This window comes from Zophobas morio, unplaced genomic scaffold (assembly GCF_036711695.1).
Source record: "Zophobas morio isolate AGI-343-1 ecotype UQ-CSIRO unplaced genomic scaffold, CSIRO_AGI_Zmor_V1 ptg000021l, whole genome shotgun sequence".
NCBI classification, from domain to species: Eukaryota; Metazoa; Arthropoda; class Insecta; order Coleoptera; family Tenebrionidae; genus Zophobas; species Zophobas morio.
The window spans coordinates 24,265,837-24,293,424 of record NW_026972126.1 but is presented as its reverse complement, the minus strand read 5'-3'; the positions used below and the strand labels follow the sequence as shown (position 1 = coordinate 24,293,424).

Here is a 27,588-nt window from a genome sequence, read left to right as displayed (position 1 = left end):
TCAAAAAAATGGGCTCCCAAAATTAACTCAAAAAGAGGTCAGTTCAGAATTTTCCACAAATAGAACATCAAAGTCCCCCAAAATTGTTTTAAATAATTTAAAACAAAAATTTCCATGAGCTCCCAAAATAATATACCATGGCTACCTAAGAGTCTCCCGAAAAAAAAAACACTATGGCACTCAACACTCAACACTATTTCAAATTCTTAAAAAAATAAAACTAAAAGCTCAAAAGAGTGTTTTAAGTTCATCTAGCAACTAAACACCAGATTCCTATGAATTTATCCGAAAATAAAACACCAGAGGACCTAACATTAATTGCGAACATTTTAAAAGTGGGGTTTTGAAAACTTTGACAAAAAGTCAAAAACATATTTTTAATTTCTTGTAAAGAAATAAGCATTTTACAGTTATGCTCCACCTCCTTGGTACACGCCGAATAAAAAAAAATCATCACAATTGAGACAGGGCGGGTGGGCGGGCTGACATTTTGCCTTTTTGTTTTACTATATGTAGACTTCTTTTTACAACATGAAACTTAAAACATGTTTAAAATGGTAAATTTGTATAAGAAAATATCACTTTTGCAATTGCCTCCGCCCCATAATTGCAAAGCCCATATTTTCTTGCAAAAATGTACTATTTTACCCATATTCTATGTATTTCTTGTTGGGAAAAGATGACCAGATATATTTAAAAAAAAAAGGAAAAATATCAGCCCCGCCCACCCACCCGATCTCAATTGTGATGATTTTTTTTATTCGTCGTGAGCCAAGAGGGCGCAAGTTAACTGCGAAATCCTTATTTTTCTACACGAAATTATAAACATATTTTTGAGTGTCGTGTTGTTCAAAGAATACTATGCATATTAAGAAAGAGATAAAGCCAAAGATTAGATCCCACCCATACCGGCCCCGGGATGCGATTTTGTTTCTATAACGATAAAATATCGGTACCGATAAAATGTGGTCGTCTATTTTTCGCATTTGAAATTTATATTTTCATCCTTGTCACTGATCGCTTCGTATCGTATCGGTAGAAACAAAATCCCACCCCTGATCTCAATTCTCAATTGTGATGAATTTTTCATTCATTGTCAGATCGAGGGGCAACAAAACAAACAAAAGAAAAATCCAATAAAGCAAAACTCAACACTAGAGAAGATGTTCAAAATTCCTGCCTTATGCACATAAGTAAGCCCGTAATGTTTCCAAATTTTGATAATTTTTTGTAAAAGTTGTTCATTAGTACTTGCTAAGATAAAACTGATTTTGGCAAATGACATACCTTTTAAGAGAGGAGAGGGTGGGTGGGCGGGGTTAGTACCTGCTAAGATAAGACTGATTTTGGCACATGACGTATCCTCTAAGAATTGTAACTAAATTATTATAACAAAAGACACAAAGACACTAGAGATTCCTAAGCACTTTCAAATTCTTTCCAAACGGGAATACGTACAACCTCGAGACTTTTAAATTTTTCAAAAAAAACCGGTTCCCAAAATTCACTCAAAAAGAGGTCAGTTCAGAATTTTCCACAAATACAACACCAAAGTCCCCCAAAATTGTTTTAAATAATTTACAACAAAAATTTCCATGGGCTCCCAAAATAATATACCATGAGTACCCAAGAGTCTCCCGAATTAAGAAAAAACACTGTGGCACTCAAAACTATTTCAAATTCGTAAAAAATAAAACTAAAAGCTCAAAAGATTGTTTTAAGTTCATCTAGCAACTAAACACCAGATTCCTATAAATTTATCAGGAAATAAAACACCAGGGGACCTAAAATTAATTGCGAATATTTTAAAAGTGGGGTTTTGAAAACTTTGACAAAAAGTCAAAAACATATATTTAATTTCTTGTAAAGAAATAAGCATTTTTCAGTTAAGCTCCGCCTCCTTGCTTCACGGCGAATTAAAAAAATCATCAGACTTGAGACAGGGCGGGTGGGCGGGCTGCCATTTTGCCTTTTTGTTTTACTATATGTAGACTTCTTTTCACAACATGAAACTTAAAACATGTTTAAAATGGTAAATTTGTATCAGAAAATATCACTTTTGCAATTGCTTCCGCTCCATAATTGCATATCCCATATTTTCTTGCAAAAATGTACTATTTTACCCATATTCTATGTACTTCTTGTTGGAAAAAGATGGCTATATATATTAAAAAAAGGGAAAAATATAAGTGGTGGAAGCGCCGGGAAAATAATATATTTTAAAATACTTTATTTCGACTATTTTTAAAAAACTTATGTATGAAATTTTGTATTCTGGGAAAAATGGTATTTCGCCGGAGATCTGAACAATATAATTGGAAAGACAACTTCATATCTTTCTTAAATCAGCCCTTTTGCGATTATTCAAAAAAACTTTAATTTTGTTTGATTTAAACATTTTTTTTCTTCATTATTTGTATAGTTTCGTCTAAAAAACAGATTCGTGATCCTGAGGAAATTTACAACAAGAAAAGGTCTTTATAGATTCTTCTTTACTATTTTTAAATTTTTAGTAAAAATGTTGTAGGCGCCGGGAAAATAATATATTATAAAATAATTTATTTCGACTATTTTTTAAAAACTTCTGTATGAAATGATGTATTCTGGAAAAAATGTTATATCTTTAGAGATCTGAATAATATAATTGGATAGACAACTTCAAGTCCGTCTTAAATCAGCCCTTTTGTGATTATTCAAAAAAACTTTAATTTTGTTTGATTTAAACATTTTTTTTCTTCATTATTTGTATAGTTTCGTCGAAAGTAATAACAGATTCGTGATCCTGAGGAAATTTACGACAAGAAAAGGTCTTTATAGATTCTTCTTTACTATTTTTAAATTTTTAGTAAAAATGTTGTAGGCGCCGGGAAAATAATATATTATAAAATAATTTATTTCGACTATTTTTTAAAAACTTCTGTATGAAATAATGTATTCTGGGAAAAATGTTATTTGTTTAGAGATCTGAACAATATAATTGGATAGACAACTTCAAGTCCTTCTTAAATCACCCCTTTTGTGATTATTCAAAAAAACTTTAATTTTGTTTGATTTAAACATTTTTTTTCTTCATTATTTCTATAGTTTCGTCGAAAGTAAAAACAGATTCGTGATCCTGAGGAAATTTACGACAAGAAAAGGTCCTTTTAGATTCTTCTTTACTATTTTTAAATTTTTAGCGAAAATGGTGGATGCGCCCTGAAAATAATATATTTTAACATTATTTATTTCGACTATTTTTTAAAAACTTCTATATGAAATAATGTATTCTGGAAAAAATGTTATTTCTTTAAAGTTCTGAACAATATAATTGGCCAGACAACTTCATGTCCTGGTTAAATCAGACCTTTTGTAATGATTCAAAAAAACTTAAATGTTGTTTCATTTAAATATTTTTTTCCGTCTTTATTTGAAGAGTTTCGTGGAAAATAAAAACAGATTCGTGATTCTGAGGAAATTCACGACAAAAAAGGCCTTTTTAGAATCCTCTTTACTATTTTTAAGTTTTTAGCGAAAAAGGTGGAGGCGCCGGGAAAATAATATATTTTTTCTTAAATCATTTATTTCGACTATTTTTTAAAAACTTTTGTATGAAGTAATGTATTTTGGAAAAAATGTTGTTTCTTCATAGATCTGAAAAATATATGCTGCATGCTCGGCGAAAAATGCCCTTGATTCGCTTCTAATATAATCTTCTTCGTAATAAAACTGACTGTCTGTGCTCTTGGGTATAATTATTTTTTTTGTACCACGACTAAATACTTGCCAACATATTTCTTTTTATATTAACTTTGCTAATTTAATTTTTTTGTCAATTTTCTAGTTATTTTTTGTAGGAGCTTATTTTTAGTTTATCTGGTTTCTGTAATTGGGATAAATATTATTTTTATCATTTTCCTTCGCAAAAATATGAACATTTTCTCCCGACCATAATTATCTTATTTTATTCTTTTAACACGCCATCTGCCTTATTCGTCGCAGCATGGCTGAAGGGCGGAAGCTAATTTGGCGGCAACAAAGCAACAAGCTTGACATTTCAACAGAAGAAATTATTGAGATTGTGAGCTAATTAGGGACGTTCTTTGTTAGAAATAATAGTCTCCTTTCACTTGTACATTAATTAGGCATTACATAAACACCGTCGCCGCGCTAACGAGGAATGCACGTATAGTTCGTCCGATCGAAGAGCGATCCTCAAGGTCACTTGCGTCACTCGTCGATAACTATAATCCGGAGGCACGAATGCATCAAACGTTTAATTTTCGCATCAAAGCGTCAAATCGAGCGCGATTTTCTAAATGGACGCGTTTAATAAAAGTGCAGGGGCCGCTCCTCGTAATTTCTCCTCATAATGCCTGCCCGCTCCAGAAACTAGTCGTAAGACTAGAACGAAACACGGCAGTAAATTACTATTACTGCGGGATTATGATGATACATCATACTTTAGGAAAATATTATTTTGCCGAGTAAATTCGACGTGGGTAGGCGGTTCCGACAATTGTGGCCTGGCATCACGCGAAATTATAATTAAGTAAAGGGTGGAACTCGTAATATGTCTCATTTAGTCGTCATTAACGGCGTCGTTAAATCATTACGCGCATCGTCGCCGGATAACGAAAAACAAGCGCCGCGGAGGAATCGAGTTATTATCTCGGCTTCATTTAAATAAATTTGAACGAACGTTTAAAGGGATTTGGGAGGAACTCGTGGAATAAAAATCGCTCGGCGATGTGAGAGGACGGTCTCGATGCTAAAATCCGAAGGCAATTGAATTGTGAAAGAGGATCGAGTGCAGAAAGGTTTAGAGATGAATTCCAATACTCCGGAAAAGGAATTTTCTAATGTTTAGTTATAATTGAGAGTTTCGCATGCCTCGTGAAAACCGACAAAGATGCTACTTGTTGAGCAAATTTCGAGAAAGAGGAAACAAATTTCAGAATTCGGTATTCTGTTCAAAAATTCCACCGAATTTCGAAACGTGCAATTTAAACACGACCCCGTAACAAGGTACGCTGTCTGTGAATGTTTGGTTTTAACGAGCTCTTTTAAGCAAACATTACGAAAATAATAATCACAGAAAAATGATATGTCGCTTCAAGGATACGTTAACGATCAGATTCCACATTTATACAAGTAACTATTTTTAGAAACAAAATTAAAGTGTCAAGTTGTGATAGATCCAGTTCCGTGATTCCCCAGAAATGAGCTCGCCGACGAAACACAAAACTGCCTCTTATTAAAAATAACAATAAAAAATCGTTTCGTATTACGCAGTTGGCATTCCTGCCTCCGCCACATTACCGTTAATGCCACTTGCAAAATTGTTCGAGTTCATTGACCAACTTTACGAGCTGGCAAAGTACCCCTCTTGAGACACTCACTACGCATTTCATTCTTCATCGCCTCGGCTGTTGAAAACTTTTCTAAACGCAGGTACGGCGGTTCGTACAACGAGCGGCGGACTGGGGAGGAGATGGTTAAAATAGATAAAGTGGGGGTGGCAAATGATAAAAATGAAGGTCGATTGCGTAAAAAAACAATTTGCCGTTAAACGGTGAAAAAAACAAAGTTGACCCAAATCGATTGTTTAATATTTATATCTGGAAAATCTATCTCAGGATTGACCTTCGACGAAACGACTTTAATTCAGACTATTTAATAATCTGTCTTTATTAAGAAGATTTTTTAATGCAGTAATGTTTACAATATTTTAATGGAAAGGGGTTCATTCTTATGCCAAATTTTCCAGTGATGATCGAATTAATAGAGATTTTTTTGGGCGATTTGACTTGGTTCAAAGAGGTATTTCTTAGAATAAATTAGACACAATTTGTTCCAGAATATATTATTTCACACATAAAGTAAATTATTTACTCGGCGCATCCACAATTTTTCGTTAAAAATTAAAAATCGTAAAGAGGATTTCTCTTCAAATAATGAAGAAAAAAACGTTTAATGAAATAAAATTACCTGTAGTTGTGTGTCAAATTATATTGTTCAGATGTATAAAGAACCAACATTTTTCCCAAAATACATTATTTCATATAGAAGTTTTTTAAAAATAGTCGAAAGAAATAATTTTAAAATATATTATTTTCCCGGCGCCTCCACCATTTTCGCTAAAAATTTAAAAATTTAGTAAAGAGGATTCTAAAAGGGATTTTTTTGTCGCAAATTTCCTCAGGATCACGAATCTGTTTTTACTTTCGACGAAACTCTTCAAATAATGTAGAAAAAGAATGTTTAAATCAAACAAAATTAAAGTTTTTTTGAATAATCACAAAAGGGCTGATTTAAGAAGGGCTTGAAGTTGTCTATCAAATTATATTGTTCAGATCTCTAAAGAAATAACATTTTTCCCAGAATACATTATTTCATACAGATTTTTTTTAAGAATAGTCGAAATAAATAATTATAAAATATATTATTTTCCCGGCGCCTCCACCATTTTCACTAAAAAATTTCAAAATTGTAAAGAGGAATCTAAAAAAGCCTTTTCTTGTCGCAAATTTCGAGAGGATCACGAATCTGTTTTTACTTTCGACGAAACTCTTCAAATAATGAAGAAAAAAAATGTTTAAATCAAACAAAATTAAAGTTTTTCTGAATAATCACAAAAGGGCTGATTTAAGAAGGACTTGAAGTTGTTTACCCAATTATATTGTTTAGATCTCTAAAGAAATAACATTTTTCCCAGAATACATTATTTCATACAGAAGTTTTAAAAAAATAGTCCAAATAAATAATTTTAAAATATTTTTTTTTCTGGCGCCTCCACCATTTTCGCTAAAAATTTAAAAATAGTAAAGAGGATTCAAAAAAGGACTTTTCTTCTCGCAAATTTCCTCAGGATCACGAATATGTTTATATTTTCGACGGAACTCTTCAAATTATAGAGAAAAAAATGTTTAAATCTAACAAAATTAAATATTTTTTGAATAATCACAAAAGGGCTCATTCAAGAAGGACTTGAAGTTGTTTATCAAATTATATTGTTCAGATCTCTAATGAAATAACATTTTTCCCAGAATACATTATTTCATACAGAAGTTTTTAAAAAATAGTCGAAATAAGTGATTTTAAAACATATTATTTTCCCGGCGGCTCCACCATTTTCGCTAAAATTTAAAAATAGTAAAGAGGATTCCAAAAAGGACTTTTCTTGTCGCAAATTTCCTCAGGATCACGAATCTGTTTCTACTTTCGACGAAACTCTTCAAATAATGAAGAAATAAAATGTTTAAATCAACAAAATTAAAGTTTTTTTGAATAATCACAAAAGGGCTGATTTAAGAAGGGCTTGAAGTTGTTTATTAAATTATATTGTTCAGATCTCTAAAGAAATAACATTTTGCCGAGAATACATAATTTCATACAGAAGTTTTTTAAAAATAGTGGAAATAAATAATTTTAAAATATATTATATTCCCGGCGCATCCAACATTTTTCGCTAAAAATTAAAAATCGTAAAGAGGATTCTAAAAAGGACTTTTCTTGTCGTAAATTTCCTCAGGATCCCGAATCTGTTTTTACTTTCGACGAAACTCTTCAAATAATGAAGAAATGAAATGTTTAAATCAAACTAAATTAAAGTTTTTTTGAATAATCACAAAAGGGCTGATTTAAAAGGGCTTGAAGTTGTTTATCAAATTATATTGTTTAGATCTCTAAAGAAATAACATTTTTCCCTGAATACATTATTTCATACAGAAGTTTTTAAAAAATAGTCGAAATAAATGATTTTAAAAAAATTTTTCCCCGCGCCTCCACCATTTTCGCTAAAAAAATAAAAATAGTAAAGAGGATTCCAAAAAGGACTTTTCTTGTCGCACATTTCCTCAGGATCACGAATATGTTTATATTTTCGACGGAACTCTTCACATAATGAAGAAAAAAATGTTTAAATCAAATAAAATTAAAGTTTTTTTGAATAATCACAAAGGGGCTGATTTAAGAAGGGCTTGAAGTTGTCTATTAAATTATATTGTTCAGATCTCTAAAGAAATAATATTTTTCCCAGAATACATTATTTCATACAGAAGTTTTTTAAAAATAGTCGAAATAAATAATTCTAAAATATATTATTTTTCCGGCGCCTCCAACATTTTCGCTAAAAATTTAAAAATAGTAAAGAGGATTCTAAAAAGGTCTATTCTTGTCGCAAATTTGCTCAGGATCACGAATCTGTTTTTACTTTCGACGAAGCTCTTCAAATAATGAAGAAAAAAAATGTTTAAATCAAACAAAATTAATTTTTTTTTTAATAATCACAAAAGGACTGATTTAAGAAGGACTTGAAGTTGTTTATACAATTATATTGTTCAGATCTCTAAAGAAATAACATTTTTCCCAGAATTCATTAATTCGTACAGAAGTTTTTTAAAAATAGTCGATATAAATAATTTTCACCGTTCATCAAACAATAGTGAAAAATCTATAGGTGGTGGTGTCCTGATAGCAGTTAGGAAAAATCTTTTATCCAGCAAATTGTACATCCCTTCTTCAGTCGAAGATATATGGATTAGGTTGCAAGTCAACAGCAGATTTTTTATTTTCAGTGCTGTTTATCTCCCACCAGACGTTTCACTTGCTGTCTATGCCGATTATGTTGGCAATCTCAAAACTATATGTTACAACAACTTGGCCGATACGATTTTTGTTCTAGGAGACTTCAATCTGCCTGGCATACAATGGATTCAAGATGATGAGACAATAGGTTTGACTCCAACTAATATTAAATCAGAAAAAGAGACTCTTATATGCTACAATTTTGCGTCATGCGATCTTTGTCAATTTAACAATATTGCCAACTGCAATAATAATATTCTTGACCTTTGTTTTTCCAACTGTGATAGTCTTACTGTAAGTCGTACTGGTGAGTTTGTAAAGGTGGATAAGTTTCATCCACCTCTTAAATTTGTGATATCTGACTGTAACTGTAATTATTACGGTGATACATTTTGTGATACCTATCGTGATTTCAGAAACTGTGATTATAATGCCATCAATTCTTTCCTGTTTAACTTTAACTGGGATTTTATTAGTAGCGATAATGACATATGTGATATTGTAGATGACTTTTACCAGTGTTTGTATTTCATTTGTGATAATTTTATACCAATCCGGAAATCTAAAAGTAAAAATTTTCCCTCTTGGTTTAGCCATGAAACTAGAAAGTTAGTGATTGAGAAGAACAAATTACATCGTCGTTATAAAATAAGCCGTGATATCAGAGACTATTATAATTTCAGTTTAATTAGAGCCAAATGTAAACAAGAAATCGCTTGCTGTTACAACAAATTTATTAAGAACACCGAATCTCAAATCAACTCTAACCCAAAACATTTTTGGAATTTTATTAAGAGTGTAAAAAACAGTTGCGACTTTTCAAATACAATGATTTATAAAAGTATTGATGTTTGCGGGTTTCAAAACATAGTTGATACGTTTGCCAGTTTTTTTTCTTCCGTATATACTAATAATACCAGCAGTAGTAGTAATTTTAACTATCCTTACACAATTGACTCATTTGTTGACATCAGCTCTGTGCATATCACGGAAGATTTGGTAGCAAGAGAACTTAATGCTCTAAACTTAAACAAGGGTGCTGGGCCAGATGAGTTACCTCCAACATTTTTTTATAACTGCAGAGATTCATTGGTTATACCACTAACACGAATTTTCTCTATTTCAATAAGTTCGGGAAAATTTCCTGACTTGTGGAAATCTGCACGTGTGGTACCAATCTTTAAATCTGGCAATAAGCAAGACATTGAAAACTATCGACCGATTAGTATAATTTCAGTTCTATCGAAAATCTTTGAAAACATTGTGTCCAGTTTCATAAGTGATTCTTTTAGAAACGTAATCAGTGTGTCACAACATGGTTTTTGTTCTGGTAGATCAACTGAATCTAATCTCTTTGTATACATAAATGATATTTTTAATGCAATTGAGGACGGTTCGGAAATTCACTGCATCTACACAGACTTCCACAAGGCGTTTGATTCTGTTGATCACACCATTTTGATACACAAACTTCTACTCTACGGCGTTCGTGATCCTTTACTTTCATGGATTCAATCTTATATCAGTCATCGTCTACATTTTGTACAATTAATGAAGTTCAAGTCATCTACCTACGAATCAACATCTGGAGTTCCTCAAGGCTCGGTTATAGGACCACTTTTATTTAATATCTTCATTAACGATATCTGCTTGAATTTCAACTCAAATTCCTTACTGTATGCAGATGACTTGAAGTTATATAAGAAGATTGATTCCATGTATGACATAAATACTTTGACAAATGATCTTATATGTCTTAACGATTGGTGTAAACTCAATCATATGTCTCTTAACATTAAAAAATGCAAAGCAATGTGCTTTAGTCGCAAAAGTCGTCCCTCAGTTCCATTGTACCTACTAGAAAATACGCCCTTAGACATAGTTAGCAATGCCAAGGATTTGGGTATCTATTTAGACACTAAATTATCTTTCGTCAGTCACTGTGAATATGTTGTTTCTAGAGGTAGAAAACTTTTGGGGTGTTTAAAGCGGTGGACGGTGAACTTCAGTAACATCAGAACCATTCTGATATTATACTATTCGTTAGTCCGATCGATATTGGAATTCAATTGTGTCAACTGGTCACCGTTTTATATCACTCACATAAGCCGAATTGAAGCTGTCCAAGTCAAACTTTTAAAATATGTCAAATATAAGTTGTGTGGTGATGGTATTGTGTTAGCAGATACAGACCTTGTTGCATCTTATCTGTCAGTACATGCACTAGAAAATCGTCGTAAGTATCACAAACTATGTTTTCTTTTTAAATTATTAAATGGTTTAATTGAAGCCCCCATATTGCTAGCGTTGGTAGGTCTTAATGTGTCAATCCGTAAGGTTCGTACGCCTAGGCTGTTTTTTATACCAGTTCATAAAACGAATTATGCATTACATTCGCCTCTAAATAGCGTTTTGATGATTGCTAACGAATGCAACACTTTAGAGTTTTTTGGTATCTCCCTCAACGCCTTCAAGAAAGAATGTCGCAAATTGTTACTATTATGTTAATATGAATTGTTATGTTAATATTTTGTTATGTACTTTATGTAATGCCTTTATATCTTTCGGCGTAATAAAGCACTATTATTATTATTATTATTATTATTATTAATTTTAAAATATATAGTTTTCCTGGCGCCTCCAACATTCTCGCCAAAAAATTAAAAATAGTAAAGAGGATTCTAAAAAGGACTTTTCTTGTCGCAAATTTCCTCAGGATAACGAATCTGTTTTTACTTTCGACGAAACTCTTCAAATAATGTAGAAAAAGAATGTTTAAATCAAACAAAATTAAAGTTTTTTTGAATAATCACAAAAGGGCTGATTTAAGAAGGGCTTGAAGTTGTCTATCAAATTATATTGTTCAGATCTCTAAAGAAATAACATTTTTCCCAGAATACATTATTTCATACAGAAGTTTTTTAAAAATAGTCGAAATAAATAATTTTCAAATATATTATTTTTCCAGCGCCTCCACCATTTTCGCTAAAAATTTAAAAATAGTAAAGAAAAATCTAAAAAGGCCTTTTCTTGTCGCACATTTCCTCAGGATCACGAATCTGTTTTTATTTTCGACGAAAATCTTCAAATAATGAAGAAAAAAAAATGTTTAAATCAAACAAAATTAAAGTTTTCTTGAATAATCACAAAAAGGGCTGTTTTAAGAAGGACTTGAAGTTGTCTATCCAATTATATTGTTCCGATCTCTAAAGAAATAACATTTTTCCCAGAATACATTATTTCATACAGAAATTTTTTAAAAATTGTCGAAATAAATAATTTTAAATTATATTATTTTCCTGACGCATCCACCATTTTCGCTATAAAAATTAAAAAAATAGTAAAGAGGATTCTAAAAAGGACTTTTCTTCTCGCAAATTTCCTCAGGATCACGAAACTGTTTTAACATTCGACGAAGCTCTTCAAATAATGAAGAAAAAAAAATGTTTAAATCAAATAAAATTAAAGTTTTTTCGAATCATCACAAAAGAACTGATTTAAGAAGGAATTGAAGTTGTCTATGAAATTATATTGTTTGGATCTCTATAGAAATAACATTTTTCCCAGAATATATTATTTCAAACAGAAGTTTTTTAAGAATAGTCGGAAGAAATAATTTTAAAATATATTATTTTCCCGGCTCCTCCAACATTTTCGCTAAAAAATTAAAAATAGTAAAGAGGATTCTAAAAGGGACTTTTTTGTCGCAAATTTCCTCAGGATCACGAATCTGTTTTTACTTTCGACGAAACTCTTCAAATAATGAAGAAAAAAAATGTTTAAATCAAACACAATTAAAGTTTTTCTGAATAATCACAAAAGGGCTTATTTAAGAAGGACTTGAAGTTGTCTCTCCAATTATATTGTTCAGATCTCTAAAGAAATAACATTTTTCCCAGAACACATTATTTCATAGAGAAGTTTTTTAAAAATAGTCCAAATAAATAATTTTAAAATATATTATTTTCCCGGCGCCTCCACCATTTTCGCTAAAAATTTAAAAATAGTAAAGAAAAATCTAAAAAGGCCTTTTCTTGTCGCACATTTCCTCAGGATCACGAATCTGTTTTTATTTTCGACGAAAATCTTCAAATAATGAAAAAAAAAAATGTCTAAATCAAACAAAATTAAAGTTTTTTAGAATAATCACAAAAGGGCTGATATAAGAAGGACTTGAAGTTATCTATCAAATTATATTGTTCAGAACTCTGAAGAAATATCATTTTTTCCAGAATACATCATTTCATACAGAAGTTTTTAAAAAATAGTCAAAATAAATATTTGTTAAAATATATTATTTTCCCGGCGCCTCCACTATTTTCGCTAAAAATTTAAAAATTGTAAAGAAGAATCCAAAAAGGCCTTTTCTTGTCGCACATTTCCTCAGGATCACGAATCTGTTTTTATTTTCGACGAAAATCTTCAAATAATGAAAAAAAAAATGTCTAAATCAAACAAAATTAAAGTTTTTTAGAATAATCACAAAAGGGCTGATATAAGAAGGACTTGAAGTTATCTATCAAATTATATTGTTCAGAACTCTGAAGAAATATCATTTTTTCCAGAATACATCATTTCATACAGAAGTTTTTAAAAAATAGTCAAAATAAATATTTGTTAAAATATATTATTTTCCCGGCGCCTCCACTATTTTCGCTAAAAATTTAAAAATTGTAAAGAAGAATCCAAAAAGGCCTTTTCTTTTCGCAAATTTCCACAGGATCACGAATCTGCTTTTACTTTTGATGAGATTCTTCAAATAATGAGGAAAAAAATGTTTAAATCAAACAAAATTAAAGCTTTTAAAATGATCACAAAACCAGGACTTGTAGTTGTCTGTCCCGTTATATTGTTCAGATCTATAAAGAAACAACATTATTTCCAAAATACAATATTTCATACAGAAGTTTTTTATAAATTTATAATTTTCCCGCCATCTCCACTATTTATAGCCAAACATTAAAAACCCTATATAAAATATATTATTTTCCCGGCGCCTTTACCACTTTTAGCTAAAAATTAAAAATCATAAGGCTGACTTTAAACAGGCTTTTTCATGTCGTAAATTTCCTCAGGGTCACGAATCGGTTTTTATTCTCGACGGATTCCTTCAAATAATAAAGAAAAAAGGGGTTCAAAAACAAAAGGTTTCAATGAAACAAATTGAAGGTGTTTTTAATGATCCCAAAACGGGTGATTTTTTTTTTCAAAAATATATCGTCATATTAAAAAATAGTATGATTTTCCCGCCACTACACTATTTATAACTGAAAATTAAAAACCCTAATAATGACTCTAAAAGGTCCATTTTCATTGTAAATTTTCTCAGAATCACGAATCTGTTGCTATTTTCGACAGATCCCTTCGAATAATAAAAAAAAAACGAATTTAAATAAAACCAAATTAATTTTTTTAAACGATACCTAGAGGGCTGATTTAACTTGGACTTGAACGTGTTTGTTTCATTAATTTAATCAGATCTATAAAAAAACAGTTTTTCTTTCCAAATTATATTAATTCACCAGAAAATTCTTTAAAACAGTCGAAATAAATTATTTTTAAATATATTGTTTTCCCGGCGCCTCCACCATTTTAACTAAAAATTAAAAATCATGAAACCGATTCTAAAATGGCTTTTTTCATGTAGTAAATTTCCTCTGGGTCACGAATCCGTTTTTATTCTCGATGGATTATTTCAAATACTTAATAAAAAAAAAAGGTTTAAATGAAACAACTGAAAGTTTTTAAATGATCCCAAAACGGGTGATTTAACTTGGAATTGAAGGTGTTTGCCTCATTATTTGATTTAGATCTACAAAAAAAAAACATTTTTTCCTAAATACATTCTCACATTTAAAAATAGTCGAAATAAACAGTTTCAAATTGTATGATTTTCCTGCCACCTCAACTATTTTTAACCAAAAATTAAAAACCCTAAAAAGATGATTCCAAGAGGTCCCTTTTCATCGTATTTTTTATCAGAATCACGAACCTGTTACTATTTTCGACAGATTCCTTCAAATAATGAAGAAAAACGGATTTAAATAAATCCAAATGATTTTTTTTAAACGAACCGTAGAGCGGTGATTTTTTAGGACTTGAAGGTGTTTATTTAATTATTTTATCCAGATCTATGAAGAAACAACATTTCTTTCCAAATTGTATTATTTCATACAGAAGACTCTTAAAAATAATCGAAATAAATTATTTTTAAATATATCATTTTCCCGGCGCCTCCACCATTTTTAACTAAAAATTAAAAATCATGAAACTGATTCTAAAAGGGCTTTTTTATGTAATAAATTTCCTCAGGGTCACGAATCCGTTTTAATTCTCGATGGATCATTTCAAATAATAAAGAAAAAAAGGTTTAAATGAAACAACTGAAAGTTTTTTAATGATCCCAAAACGGGTGATTTAACTTGGAATTGAAAGTGTTTGTCTCATTATTTGATTCAGATCTACAAAAAGCTATATTTTTTTCCTAAATATATTGTCATATTTAAAAATAGTCGAAATAAAGATTTTTAATTTAGATGATTTTCCTGCCACCTCCACCATTTTTAACCAAAAATTAAAAACACAAAAATGATGACCCCAAGAGGACCTTTTTCATCGTAATTTTTTTCAGAATCACGAACCTGTTACTATTTTCAACAGATTCCTTCAAATAATGAAGAAAAACGGATTTAAATAAATCCAAATGATTTTTTTTTTAACGAACCGTAGAGCGGTGATTTTTTTGGACTTGAAGGTGTATATTTCATTATTTTATCCAGATCTATAAAGAAACAACATTTCTTTCCAAATTATATTATTTCATACAGAAGACTCTTAAAAATAATCGAAATAAATTATTTTAAAATATATTATTTTCCCGGCGCCTCCACCATTTTTAACTAAAAAATTAAAAATCATGAAACTGATTCCATAAGGACATTTTTTATGTAGTAAATTTCCTCAGGGTCACGAATCCGTTTTTATTGTCGATGGATTATTTCAAATAATAAAGAAAAAAGGATTTAAATGAAACAAATTCAAAGTGTTTTTAATGATCCCAAAACGGGTGATTTAAGTTGGAATTGAAGATGTTTCTCTCATTATTTGATTCAGATCTATAAAAAAACTATATTTTTTCCAAAATATATTGTACAAAAATTAAAAACCCTAATAATGATGTAAAAGGTCCATTTTCATCGTAAATTTTCTCAGAATCACGAATCTGTTGCTATGGGTTTAGATGGAAAAATTTTAGTTTTTTTAAATAGTCCCAAAAGGGATAATTTAACTTCGCTCAAAGGTACGTTTCTCCAATTATTTTGTTCAGGTATATAAAGCAACAACATTTCTTCCAAGATACGTTATTTCATGTGGAAGTTTTGAAGTTAAAAGTTTTCTAAATAAACAAGTTTCAAATCAGTTGCTGTCTCGGCACCTCCCGCATTTCAAACAAAAAATTTAAATATGCCAAATCTCCTCAGGATCACGTGTAAATTATGGTCATAAAAATCCTTCTGTAAATACTTGTTTTTTTCTCAAGTTAAATAACGCTAGGCAAACTTTTCGCCGCATCAAACCTCCTTCCGTTTCAATCAAGAATGACCGATGATCAAACCCCCAAATTAAATTTACTCATCTCAAGTTTAAAACGCGCTTTGCATTCGCAATTCCACGCCGGAATTCTCAATTTCGTCTAGATTGCATGCTTTTGTCGGCGCGAACGTCCGACTTATCTCGAATGTCGCCGCAATTAAGTTTAAAATAAAAATTCGGATAAAAGTCTCGTGTTGGCCCATAATTTCTCAATGCCGGCAGTGAGACGTCAGACACACGCGAGCTAATTTCGCCCGTAATTAACAATTTCCTCGGAGCATTTGTGTTAATTTGCTAGAGAAAACGAAAAATGCATTAAATATGAACATGATTCGGGGGCGTCGATAGCTGATCGGGGTCTCGGGCGGGGTGGCAAGACGGGGATTTATTTACATAAAGGGACCTTTAGGCGTTTCGTGGAAAAAACTAATTAGCGTTCGCTAATTTATTGGCGGGATTATTAAGAGGGCGGTGCGTGCGTGTGTGTGTGCGCGTTCGCTCGTTTCGGAATATAGGCAACCAAGTATACGTCGTTTTTCACCCAAAGAATGAACGCCGTCCTTTCATCGCGCCACTCTTTCAAATATCTCAAGATAACTATGAATAGATAAGTTTTTAATGGTTTAGGGCGATGCTTTAAGCCGTCGCCTGTATGCATTTAATGCTCCGGCAAAAGCAAAACGAGCGCCGATAATTGAAAATTAATTTCCCTCAAGACGTAAATCAATTACCATTAGGCAAATTAATTATGTTTCAGGTGGGTATCGATCGCCGGAAGCGTCCCCTGTTTGTAAAAGTCGGCGCGTCGATCAGGAATTTCGCGTCGGGAGGGAAAAAATCGCCGAAACCTGCAGATTCTTCCCGACCCGGTTTTTATTCTCTGGGGCGATTCTGGAAGCCCGCACATATTCCCCTTTACATTTCTGCAAACAAACCGGCCTATTTCGCTTGTTTATTTACGTTTGTATCATTCTGTTTTTTTACCTTCGGAGCTGGCACGGCTGGCTGGCGACGTCGAAGTCGGGGGCGGCGCGGATTGCCGGCGCGCCGCCAAACTAATTCGACAATTACGTAATGGAGACGGGGTGGTTTTCGTATTTAGGCTCGGATTTTTCGACGAAATAATCACCGAAATTATTAAATACACGGATGAGGAGCGAGAAAATGAACTCTTGAGGCTATGAAGTGGACAAAAAGAGAAGAGAAAGTACCTACACACTGTTCAGGATGTTTTTAGATATGGTGAGCCATGTAAATCTAGTAATTTGGTTGGCAACCAAGTTCGTATAAGAAAATTATATACCGCAGAATTTTTTGTGGATTTTTAGACAACATTTTCAAAAATGAAATTTAATAGTAGATTTCGAGCTCTAGAACTCACTTCCGACCTCGTTTCTTTCCAGAATCGGCCGTTGAAATTTCAAAATTTTTGGAGTTTTTGAAAATTTTGATTTTAAACCCGAACATTTTGAAATTGTTGCACGAGGGACATAAACAGGCTATATTTTTGGAATCAGCACGTCAAGGTTTACATCCCTGAATTTTTTGAGAATTTTCTGACAACTTTTTTAAAAATGAAATTTTTCCATTCTTCAAATTTCGACCCATTTTTTAAACTTAACTAAATACATTTTCTTATAGAGTTAGAACTCTAAAACTCACTTCAGACCTCGTTTCTTTAATAACTAAAATCGGTTTTCCAGAATGGGCCACCGAAATATGGAAATTTTTGGAATTTTTTAAAAATTTAATTTTAAAACTGAACATTTTGAAAATGTTGCCCGATGGACATAAGCACCATATATTATTTTTAGAATCGGGACACATTGTCTTCAGAAATTTGCCATTTTAAATATTTTTTACGTTTTTTATTGTGAAAAAAGACTATGTATATTAAGAAGAATCAATCCTTTCGATCATTTCGATACTTTTCATCCTTTAGATCCTTTAAATCCTTTAGATCCTTTGGATACTTTAGATACTTATAGCTTTTCGATCCTTTGGAACCTTTAGATCCTTTGGTTGCTTCCGATACTTTTGATCCTTTAGATCCTTTAGAGCATTTTGATCTTTTTGATCCTTTAGATTCGTTTGATCCTTTTGAACATTTTAAACTTTTAAATCCTTTAGATCCTTTTGATATTTTGGATCCTTTTGATGATTTTGATCCTTTCGATCCTTCTGATGGTTCCAATTCTTCCGATCCTTCCGATCCATTCGATCTCTCCAATCCTTAAATTTTTTAAAACCATTTAATCCTTTTGATCCCTTTCACCCTTCTGAACTTTTAGATCCTTTGGATCCTTTAGATACTTTTGATTCCTCTGATTATTTGCACTTTTTGAAACTTTAGATCCTTTAGGTCGTTTTGGTCCTTTCGTTCCTTTCGATTCTTTAGATCCTTTTGATTCTTTTAATCCTTTTGACCCTTTTGGTCCCTTATATCATTTAGATTCTTTAGATCCCTTTGAAACTTTTGATGCTTTTTATCCTTTCGATTTTTTCGATTATTTAGATATTTTCGATTCTTTCAATCTTTTCTTCAGAGCCTTTAAAATCTTTAGAATTTTAGAATATTTAGAGTACTTGAAGTCTTTAGAGACTTTAAAGTGTTTACACTCTTTAGACTCTTAGTTTTTTTAGATCCTTGAGATCCTATAGATCCTTTAGATGTTTTTGATCCTTTAGATCCTATAGATCCTATAGATCCTTTAGATCCCTTAGATCCTATAGATTCTTTAGATCCCTTAGATCTTCTAGATCCTTTAGATCCTTTAGATCCTTTAGATCCTTTACATCTTTTAAAATCCTTTAGATCCTTTAGATCCGTTAGATCCTTTAGATCCTTTAGATACTTTAGATCCTTTAAATCCTTTAGATCCTTTAGATTCTTTAGATATTTTACATACTTTAGATAATTTCGATCCTTCAGATCCTTTAAATCTTCTAGATCCTTTGGAATTTTTAGATCTTTCAAATCCTATAGATCCTTTAGATTCTCTAAATCTCTTGGATCGTTTAATCCTTTGATCCTTTCGATCCTTCAGATCTTTTAGATTCTTTAGACCTTTAGATCCTTTCGATCGTTTCGATCATTTAGATTTTTTTAGCATTTTTGATATTTTTGATCCTTTTGATCCTTTTGATCATTTTGATCCTTTCGATCATTTAAATCCTATTGACCCTTTTGAACCACTTAAACTTTTAGATCCTTTATATCCTTCTGATCCTTTTGATCCTTTTGACTCTTTTGATCCTTTGGTTCCTTTTGAAACTTTTGAAACTTCAGATCCTTTAAATCCTTTATATCCTTTAGATCCTCCCGATCCTTTGGATCCTTTTGAAGTTTTAGTTTCTTTCGATCCTTTCGTACTTGAAGTCCTTAGAGAGTTTTAACACTTATTTAGACTCTTAGATTCTTTAGATTCTTTAGATTCTTTGGATTCTTTGGATTCGTTGGATTTGTTGGATTCTTTGGATTCTTTGGATTCTTTGGATTCTTTGGATTCTTTGGGTTCTTTGGATTCTTTGGATTCTTTGGATTCTTTGGATTCTTTGGATTCTTTGGATTCTTTGGATTCTTTGGATTCTTTGGATTCTTTGGATTCTTTGGATTCTTTGGATTCTTTGGATTCTTTGGATCCTTTGGATTCTTTAAATTTTTTGTATTCTTTAGAATCTTTAGATTCTTTAGATCCTTTTGATTCTTTTGATCCTTTTGATCTTTCCGATCCTTTCGATACTTTCGATTCTTTAGATCCTTTAAATCCTTTAGATTCTTTAGTTCCTTTAGATTCTTTAAATCCTTTAGATCCTTTAGATCCTTTAGATCCTTTAGATCCTTTAGATCCTTTAGATCCTTTAGATCCTTTAGATCCTTTAGATCCTTTAGATCCTTTAGATCTTTTAGATCTTTTAGATCCTTTAGATCCTTTAGATTCTCTAAATCCCTTGGATCGTTTGATCCTTTGATCCTTTAAATCCTTTCGATCGTTTCGATCATTTAGATTCTTTTGCCATTTTTGATCCTTTTGATCCCTTTGATCATTTTGATCCTTTCGATCATATAAATCCTATTGACCCTTTTGAACCATTTAAACTTTTAAATCCTTTAGATCCTTCTGATCCTTTTGATCCTTTTGACTCTTTTGATCCTTTTGACTCTTTTGATTCTTTGGATCCTTTGGATCTTTGGATCCTTCGGTTCCTTTTGAACCTTTTGAAATTTTTGAACCCTCAGATCCTTTAGATCCTTTATATCCTTTAGATCCTCCCGATCCTTTGGATCCTTTTGAAGTTGTAGTTTCTTTCGATCCTTTCGTACTTGAAGTCCTTAGAGAGTTTTAACACTTTAGACTCTTAGATTCTTTAGATTCTTTGGATTCTTTGGATTCTTTGGGTTCTTTGGATTCTTTGGATTCTTTGGATTCTTTGGATTCTTTGGATTCTTTGGATTATTTGGGTTCTTTGGATTCTTTGGATTATTTGGATTCTTTGGATTCTTTGGATTCTTTGGATTCTTTGGATTCTTTGGATTCTTTGTATTCTTTGGATTCTTTGGATTCTTTGGATTCTTTGGACTCTTTGGATTCTTTGGATTCTTTGGATTCTTTGGATTCTTTAAATTCTTTGGATTCTTTAGAATCTTTAGATTCTTTAGATCCTTTAGATCTTTTTGATTCTTTTGTTCCTTTTGATCTTTTCGATCCTTTCGATCCTTTCGATTCTTTAGATCCTTTAGATTCTTTAGTTCCTTTAGATTCTTTATATCCTTTAGATCCTTTAGACTTTAGATCCTTTCGCTCCTTTAGATCCCTTTGAGCATTTTAAACCTTTACATCCTTTAGATCCTTTAGATCCGTTAGATCCTTCTGATCCTTCTGATCCTGTGGACCCTTTGCTTCCTTTTGAAACTTTTAAAACTTTCCAACCTTAGAACCTTTAGGTCATTTAGTTACTCCTGAACGTTTGGATCCTTTTGGTCATTTTGAACCTTTACATCCGTTAGATTCTTTAGATCGTTTAGACCTTTAGATCCTTTCGATCCCTTTCAACATTTTAAACCTTTAGATCCTTTAGATCTTCCTGATCCTTTAGATTCTTTGGATCCTTTTGATCCTTTTCAAGCTTTAGATATTTTCGATCCTTTCGATTTCTCCTTCAGAGCCTTTAAAATCTTTAGAATTTTAGAATATCTAGAGTACTTGAAGTCTTTAGAGACCTTTAACACTTTAGATTCTTTAGATTCTTTAGATCCTTTAGATCTTTTGGATCCTTTGGATGTTTTTGATTCTTTTGATCTTTTCGATCCTTTCGATCCCTTAGATCCTTTGGATCCTTTAGATCCTTTAAATCCTTTAGTTCCTTTAAATCCTTTAGATCTTTTCGATCCTTTTGATCCCTTTAAACATCTTAAACCTTTAGATCCTTCTGATCCTCTGGTTCCTCCTGAACCTCTGGATCCTTTTGATCCTTTTTATCCTTTTTATCCTTTTTATCCTCTTTATCCTCTTTATCCTCTTTATCCTCTTTATCCTCTTTATCCTTTTTATACTTTTTATCCGTTTTATCCTTTTTATCTTTCTTATCCTTTTGATCATTTTGAACTTTTAGATTCTTTCGATCTCTTCTTCAGAGCCTTTAAATCTTTAAATTTTAAAATATTTAGAGTAGGTACTTGAGGTCTTTAGAGACTTTAAACACTTTAGATTCTTTAGACTCTTAGATTCTTTAGATTATTTGAATTCTTTGGATTCTTTGAGTTCTTTGGATTATTTGGATTCTTTCGATTCTTTCAATTCTTTGGATCCTTAGGATCCTTCGGATCCTTCGAATTCTTCGGATTCTTCGGATTCTTCGGATTCTTCGGATTCCTTGGATTCTTTAGATTCTTTAGATTCTTTAGATTCTTTAGATTCTTTAGATTCTTTAGATTCTTTAGATTCTTTAGATTCTTTAGATTCTTTAGATTCTTTAGATTCTTTAGATTCTTTAGATTCTTTAGATTCTTTAGATTCTTTAGATTCTTTAGATTCTTTAGATTCTTTAGATTCTTTAGATTCTTTAGATTCTTTAGATTCTTTAGATTCTTTAGATTCTTTAGATTCTTTAGATTCTTTAGATTCTTTAGATTCTTTAGATTCTTTAGATTCTTTAGATTCTTTAGATTCTTTAGATTCTTTAGATTCTTTAGATTCTTTAGATTCTTTAGATTCTTTAGATTCTTTAGATTCTTTAGATTCTTTAGATTCTTTAGATTCTTTAGATTCTTTAGATTCTTTAGATTCTTTAGATTCTTTAGATTCTTTAGATTCTTTAGATTCTTTAGATTCTTTAGATTCTTTAGATTCTTTAGATTCTTTAGATTCTTTAGATTCTTTAGATTCTTTAGATTCTTTAGATTCTTTAGATTCTTTAGATTCTTTAGATTCTTTAGATTCTTTAGATTCTTTAGATTCTTTAGATTCTTTAGATTCTTTAGATTCTTTAGATTCTTTAAATTCTTTAGATTCTTTAGATTCTTTAGATCCTTTAGATCCTTGAGATCCTTTAGATCCTTTAGATTCTTGAGATCCTTTTGATTCTTTAGATCCTTTAGACCTTTGGATCCTTTAGATCCTTTATACCTTTAGATCCTTTCGATCCTTTCGATCCCTTTGAACATTTTAAACCTTTACAGCCTTTAGATCTTTTAGATCCATTGGATGCTTGTGATCCTATGGACTCTTTGGTTCCTTTTGAAACTTTTGAACCTTTTCAACCTTTGATCCTTTAGATCCTTTAGTTCCTCCTGAACCTTTGGATCCTTTTGATCCTTTTGGTCATTTTGAACTTTTAGATCCTTTAGATTCTTTAGATCCTTTAGACCTTTAGAGCCTTTCGATCCCTTTGAACATTTTAAACCTTTAGGTCCTCCTGATCCTTCGGATTCTTTGGATCTTTTTGATCCTTTTCAAGCTTTAGATCCTTTCGATCCTTTCGATCTCTTCTTCAGAGCCTTTAAAATCTTTAAAATTTTAGAATACCTAGAGTACTTGAAGTCTTTAGAGACCTTTAACACTTTAGATTCTTTAGATACTTTAGATTCTTTAGATCCTTTTGATCTTTTCGATCCTTTCGATTCTTTCGGTCCTTTCCATCCTTTCGATCCTTTCGATCCTTTAGATATTTTAGATCCTTTAGATCCTTTAGATCTTTTAAATCCTTTAGTTCCTTTAGATCCTTCAGATCCTTTAGATTCTTTAGATCCTTTAGATCCCTTCGATCCTTTCGATCCCTTTGAACATTTTAAACCTTTAGATCCTTCTGATCCTTTGACTCCTCCTGAACCTTTGGATCCTTTTGATCCTTATTATCCTTTTTATCCTTTTTATCCTTTTTATCCTTTTTATCCTTTTTATCCTTTTTATCCTTTTTATCCTTTTTATCCTTTTTATCCTTTTTATCCTTTTTATCCTTTTTATCCTTTTTATCCTTTTTATCCTTTTTATCCTTTTTATCCTTTTTATCCTTTTTATCCTTTTTATCCTTTTTATCCTTTTTATCCTTTTTATCCTTTTTATCCTTTTTATCCTTTTTATCCTTTTTATCCTTTTTATCCTTTTTATCCTTTTTATCCTTTTTATCCTTTTTATCCTTTTTATCCTTTTTATCCTTTTTATCCTTTTGATTCTTTTGGTCATTTTGAACCTTTAGATCTCTTCTTCAGAGCCTGTAAATCTTTAAATTTTAGAAATATTAAGGGTAGGAGCTTGAATCTTTAGAGACTTTAAACACTTTAGATTCTTTAGATCCTTTTGTTCCTTTAGATCCTTTAGATCTTTTTGTTTAAAATGGTAAATTTGTTTAAGAAATATCGATTTTGCAATTAGGCTCCGCCCCATAAGTGCAAAATCCATATTTCCTTGCAAAAATGTACCATTTAAAACATTTTTAAAATGAAATTTTTCAGATGGTCCCCCATTGTTCAAATTTCGACCAATTTTTCACTATTTTCGAGACTTACTAAATACATTTTCTTGTAGATTTCGAGCTGTAGAAATCACTTCCGGCCCCGTTTCTTTGACAACTTTAACCGAGTTTCCATAATCGGCCGTTGAATTATCGAAATTTTTGAAGTAAAAAAAATTCAAGAAATAATTCGATTCACTATGAAATTTTGACATAAAAATCAAATTTTAACAGTAATAAATGATGAATAACGAGAACTTCAGAATAATTTGTACAAAATTCGTGTATCAACTTGTTCAGAAATCGGTAAATTTTTGGAAAATTAACCCCGCCACGAATTCTCTCATATAAAACGTATAGCTTACGAATTTCGTACACGTCCGAGTCAAACCAAGCCAAAATTTTCGCTCACCTGACAGATGAAAAAGGAGGGCGACGACGTCCAGGACCCCAACGACACGCATCTTGTCGCCGAATTACCTAAAACAAACGAAATAAGAATCAGAAAAAATGTAAATCCCTCTCAAACAGCGCGTCTCAGCGCAGACATTAACGTCGAAAAGCACTCATTGCCCCAAGTACGATAATTAAAAAACCCGCAATAAAAACCATCCCCCGATATTAAATTTTCCCTCTCTTTCATAAGAATCGTAATCGCGGCGAATATGACCCGATTAAATATTAAAAGTCGAAATCCACCCGCGAACAACAAAACCCCGCATTCGAGTAGCCACAAAAATACATTTTTCTCTTTCAATTCGTAATTACTCACTTTATCATCCCCCGAATTAAAGTTTTCATTGTTCTCCTTGGCGCACCTGCGGAAATTTATATCAGTTAGAGTTTATTATTCCGAATAAAAATTAATTTTGCGCTTCATTTGTTTGTTTACCTCATCCGGCGGTAACGAATGGCGGCGATACGTCAAAAAAATCCACGGCATCTTCGGAATGCGGAGCGTTCCCTCGAGGGAGAACCGCCGGTCCGGAGATACTTTTTTATGGCCGTTTTATGGACTATCTTAAGTGTAAGTATTAAAAAAAGTTTTTGGTCGGCCGGCAATTTGATTAGGGCGCCATCGAATCTGCCCAAAGGATGGAAAAAGTTGGGGGACAGGCGAATTTCGCCGCCTCTGCGAAGAAGTGACGCTAATTGGCAAATGGTATTGTTGGAAGGTTGATAATGCGAGATTGTTCTGTGTTAATTAACAAGAGTCGGCGGTAAAATTTGTAATTTAGTTGTAAAACTAGATGTGGAAATTCATTGTAATGTGGAGCCGGGTTTTAAATAATACAGTGTATGAAGCTTTCCACGTTTTGAATAATTGAGTCGGCGAGCAAAAACAAATTGGTCGACTGTGTTTCGGTCAAATTTTGTACAAATAATCGAATACGAGCGCATTTTTCGTGGTTGGAGCTCGCTCCGACCACTCGAAAATCAAATATGCACGAGTCGGATGCATTTTGCCCCTCCAAATCCCAAGAACGTCGTCGAAAATGCATTCTCTTATCGCAATCCGGCAACCACGATTTGAATTATGCACCGATGTTGTTCGCCTATTCCCGATAACATTAATTACTATAACCGGCAATTTCCGCACATAAATAATGCAAAAACGCCTAATCAGATCAAGCCAGGGCCGTATTTTGCATATAAAAATTAATCAGCGGCTAATGCGGCGCTGAAAGTTGCTTTTTTATCTTGACGTTTCGTTATAAACGACATGTAATATTTCCCGGCTCTCAACAGGTTCCATTTTCTCATTTGTCAATATTTCGGCGGAAAGGCGGATTTTTAACCCGGATTTATAAGCGCCGCTGCCGCGACTGCAATTAAACTTTGTTTATTCTGGAGTTGGAGAAGTTTAAAAAGAAAATTGGGAATAAAGAAAGTAGACGATCGGAAGTTTGTTTCGGCTCAGACAGCCATCGGTATATTTAAAGGAATTCTAATACTTTATCGTGGATAAGTCGCTTTAAATTTAAAGCAAGTTCTCGACAGACGATCGGCTTGACGTTGACGTTACTATCGTCGATCTCCCGGAGAGAAAACTTTGGGAAAATCACTTTTCACATGAAGTTGATTTTACGAGGGTCGGTATAAGCAGGATTCCGGATGTCGGAGCGTATTTGTACTTGTTGCTTATTTAGTAATTTGGTGTTTTTTACTTCGAGACTTTTGAAATACGTTTCCGATGGGAACACAGACGACGAAATTGAGCGAGAGAGTGAAAAGGGCGGCGATGAACAGTTTTCAAAGTCGTGAATATTTAAAATAAGAGCACCAACAACAGCGAAAACAACATCGACAGTTAATCATTGATAACGTTATTTCAAATATTGGTCTAAAATTATTTAAATCGAAATTCTCTGACCCGTAAATTACAACCAAACAATTAAAAAAAAAAAACTACTACAGGCTCCCGAGATCCTTTTCTCATTCTTAAAAAAAACAGTTGAAACCCCTGAGATTTTTTCACATTCTTAAAACAAGACATTAGAAGAACCTGAGATTTTTTCAAATTGTTAAACAAAAAACACAAGGGGTTCTGAGATTAATATATTCTTAAAAAAGACACAAAGGGTCTCAGATTCTTTCACATTCTTGACAATAAAAACATTTGGAGACCCCCGAGATTCTTCACATTAAAAAAAGACACCAAAAGAATCCAAGACTCTTTTACATTCTTAGAAAAAGACACAAAGAAGTCCGAAATTTTTTCGCATTCTTGAAAAAAAAGGTACTTGGAGTGCCCCTAAATTCTTCTCACATTCTTGAAAAGCCACAGGAGAGGCCCAAGATTCTTTCACAATTTAAAAAAAAGACACAAGAGTCTTGCAAGATTCTTTCACATTCTTAAAAAAAAGGGTACTAAAAGCGCTCTGGATTCTTTCACATTCTTAAAAAAAGACATAAAATGCCTCTGAAATTCTTTCACATTCTTAAAAAGAAACACAAAGGGCCTTTGAGATTCTTTCACATTCTTTAAATATGACAAAAAGGGCCTTTGAAATCCCTTCACATTCTTAAAAAAAGACACAAAGAACCTCTGAAATTCTTTCAGATTTTTAAAAAAGACTTCAAGCGCCCTCGAGATCCTTTCACAATCTTAAAAAAACATAAAAGTCTTGCAAGAATTTTTCATATTCTTAAAAAAAGGCACTAAAAGCGCACTGGAACCTTTCACATTCTTAAAAAAAGACACGAAGTGCCTCTGAAATTCTTTCACATTCTTAAAAAGAAACGCAAAAGGCCTCTGAGAATTTTTCACATTCTTTAAACAAAGTCACTAGGATCTTCCAAGATTCTTTCACATTCTTGAAAAAGAATACACTAAAAGGGCTCGGGATTCTTTCATATTCTTAAAAAAATACACTAAAAGAGCTTAGAATTCTTTTACATTCTTAAAAGAAAGACACAAAGGGCCTCTGAAATTCCTTCGGATTCTTGAGAAAAAAAGCACCTCGGGACCCCTCA

General features: G+C 32.0%; 1 protein-coding gene across 9 annotated transcripts in view; it reads right to left on the bottom strand.

Annotated features, from left to right (window-relative positions):
• Positions 1-27,588, bottom strand: part of LOC135131627 (uncharacterized) — a 326,128-nt gene that overhangs the window by 228,898 nt on the left and 69,642 nt on the right. For all 9 annotated transcript variants that reach the window (XM_064059445.1, XM_064059443.1, XM_064059440.1 and 6 more), the window contains one exon: positions 24,524-24,591. In XM_064059445.1, the coding sequence (XP_063915515.1) occupies positions 24,524-24,575 (52 nt within the window). In that variant the 5' untranslated portion in view covers positions 24,576-24,591. The remainder of the gene's footprint in view (positions 1-24,523; positions 24,592-27,588) is intronic.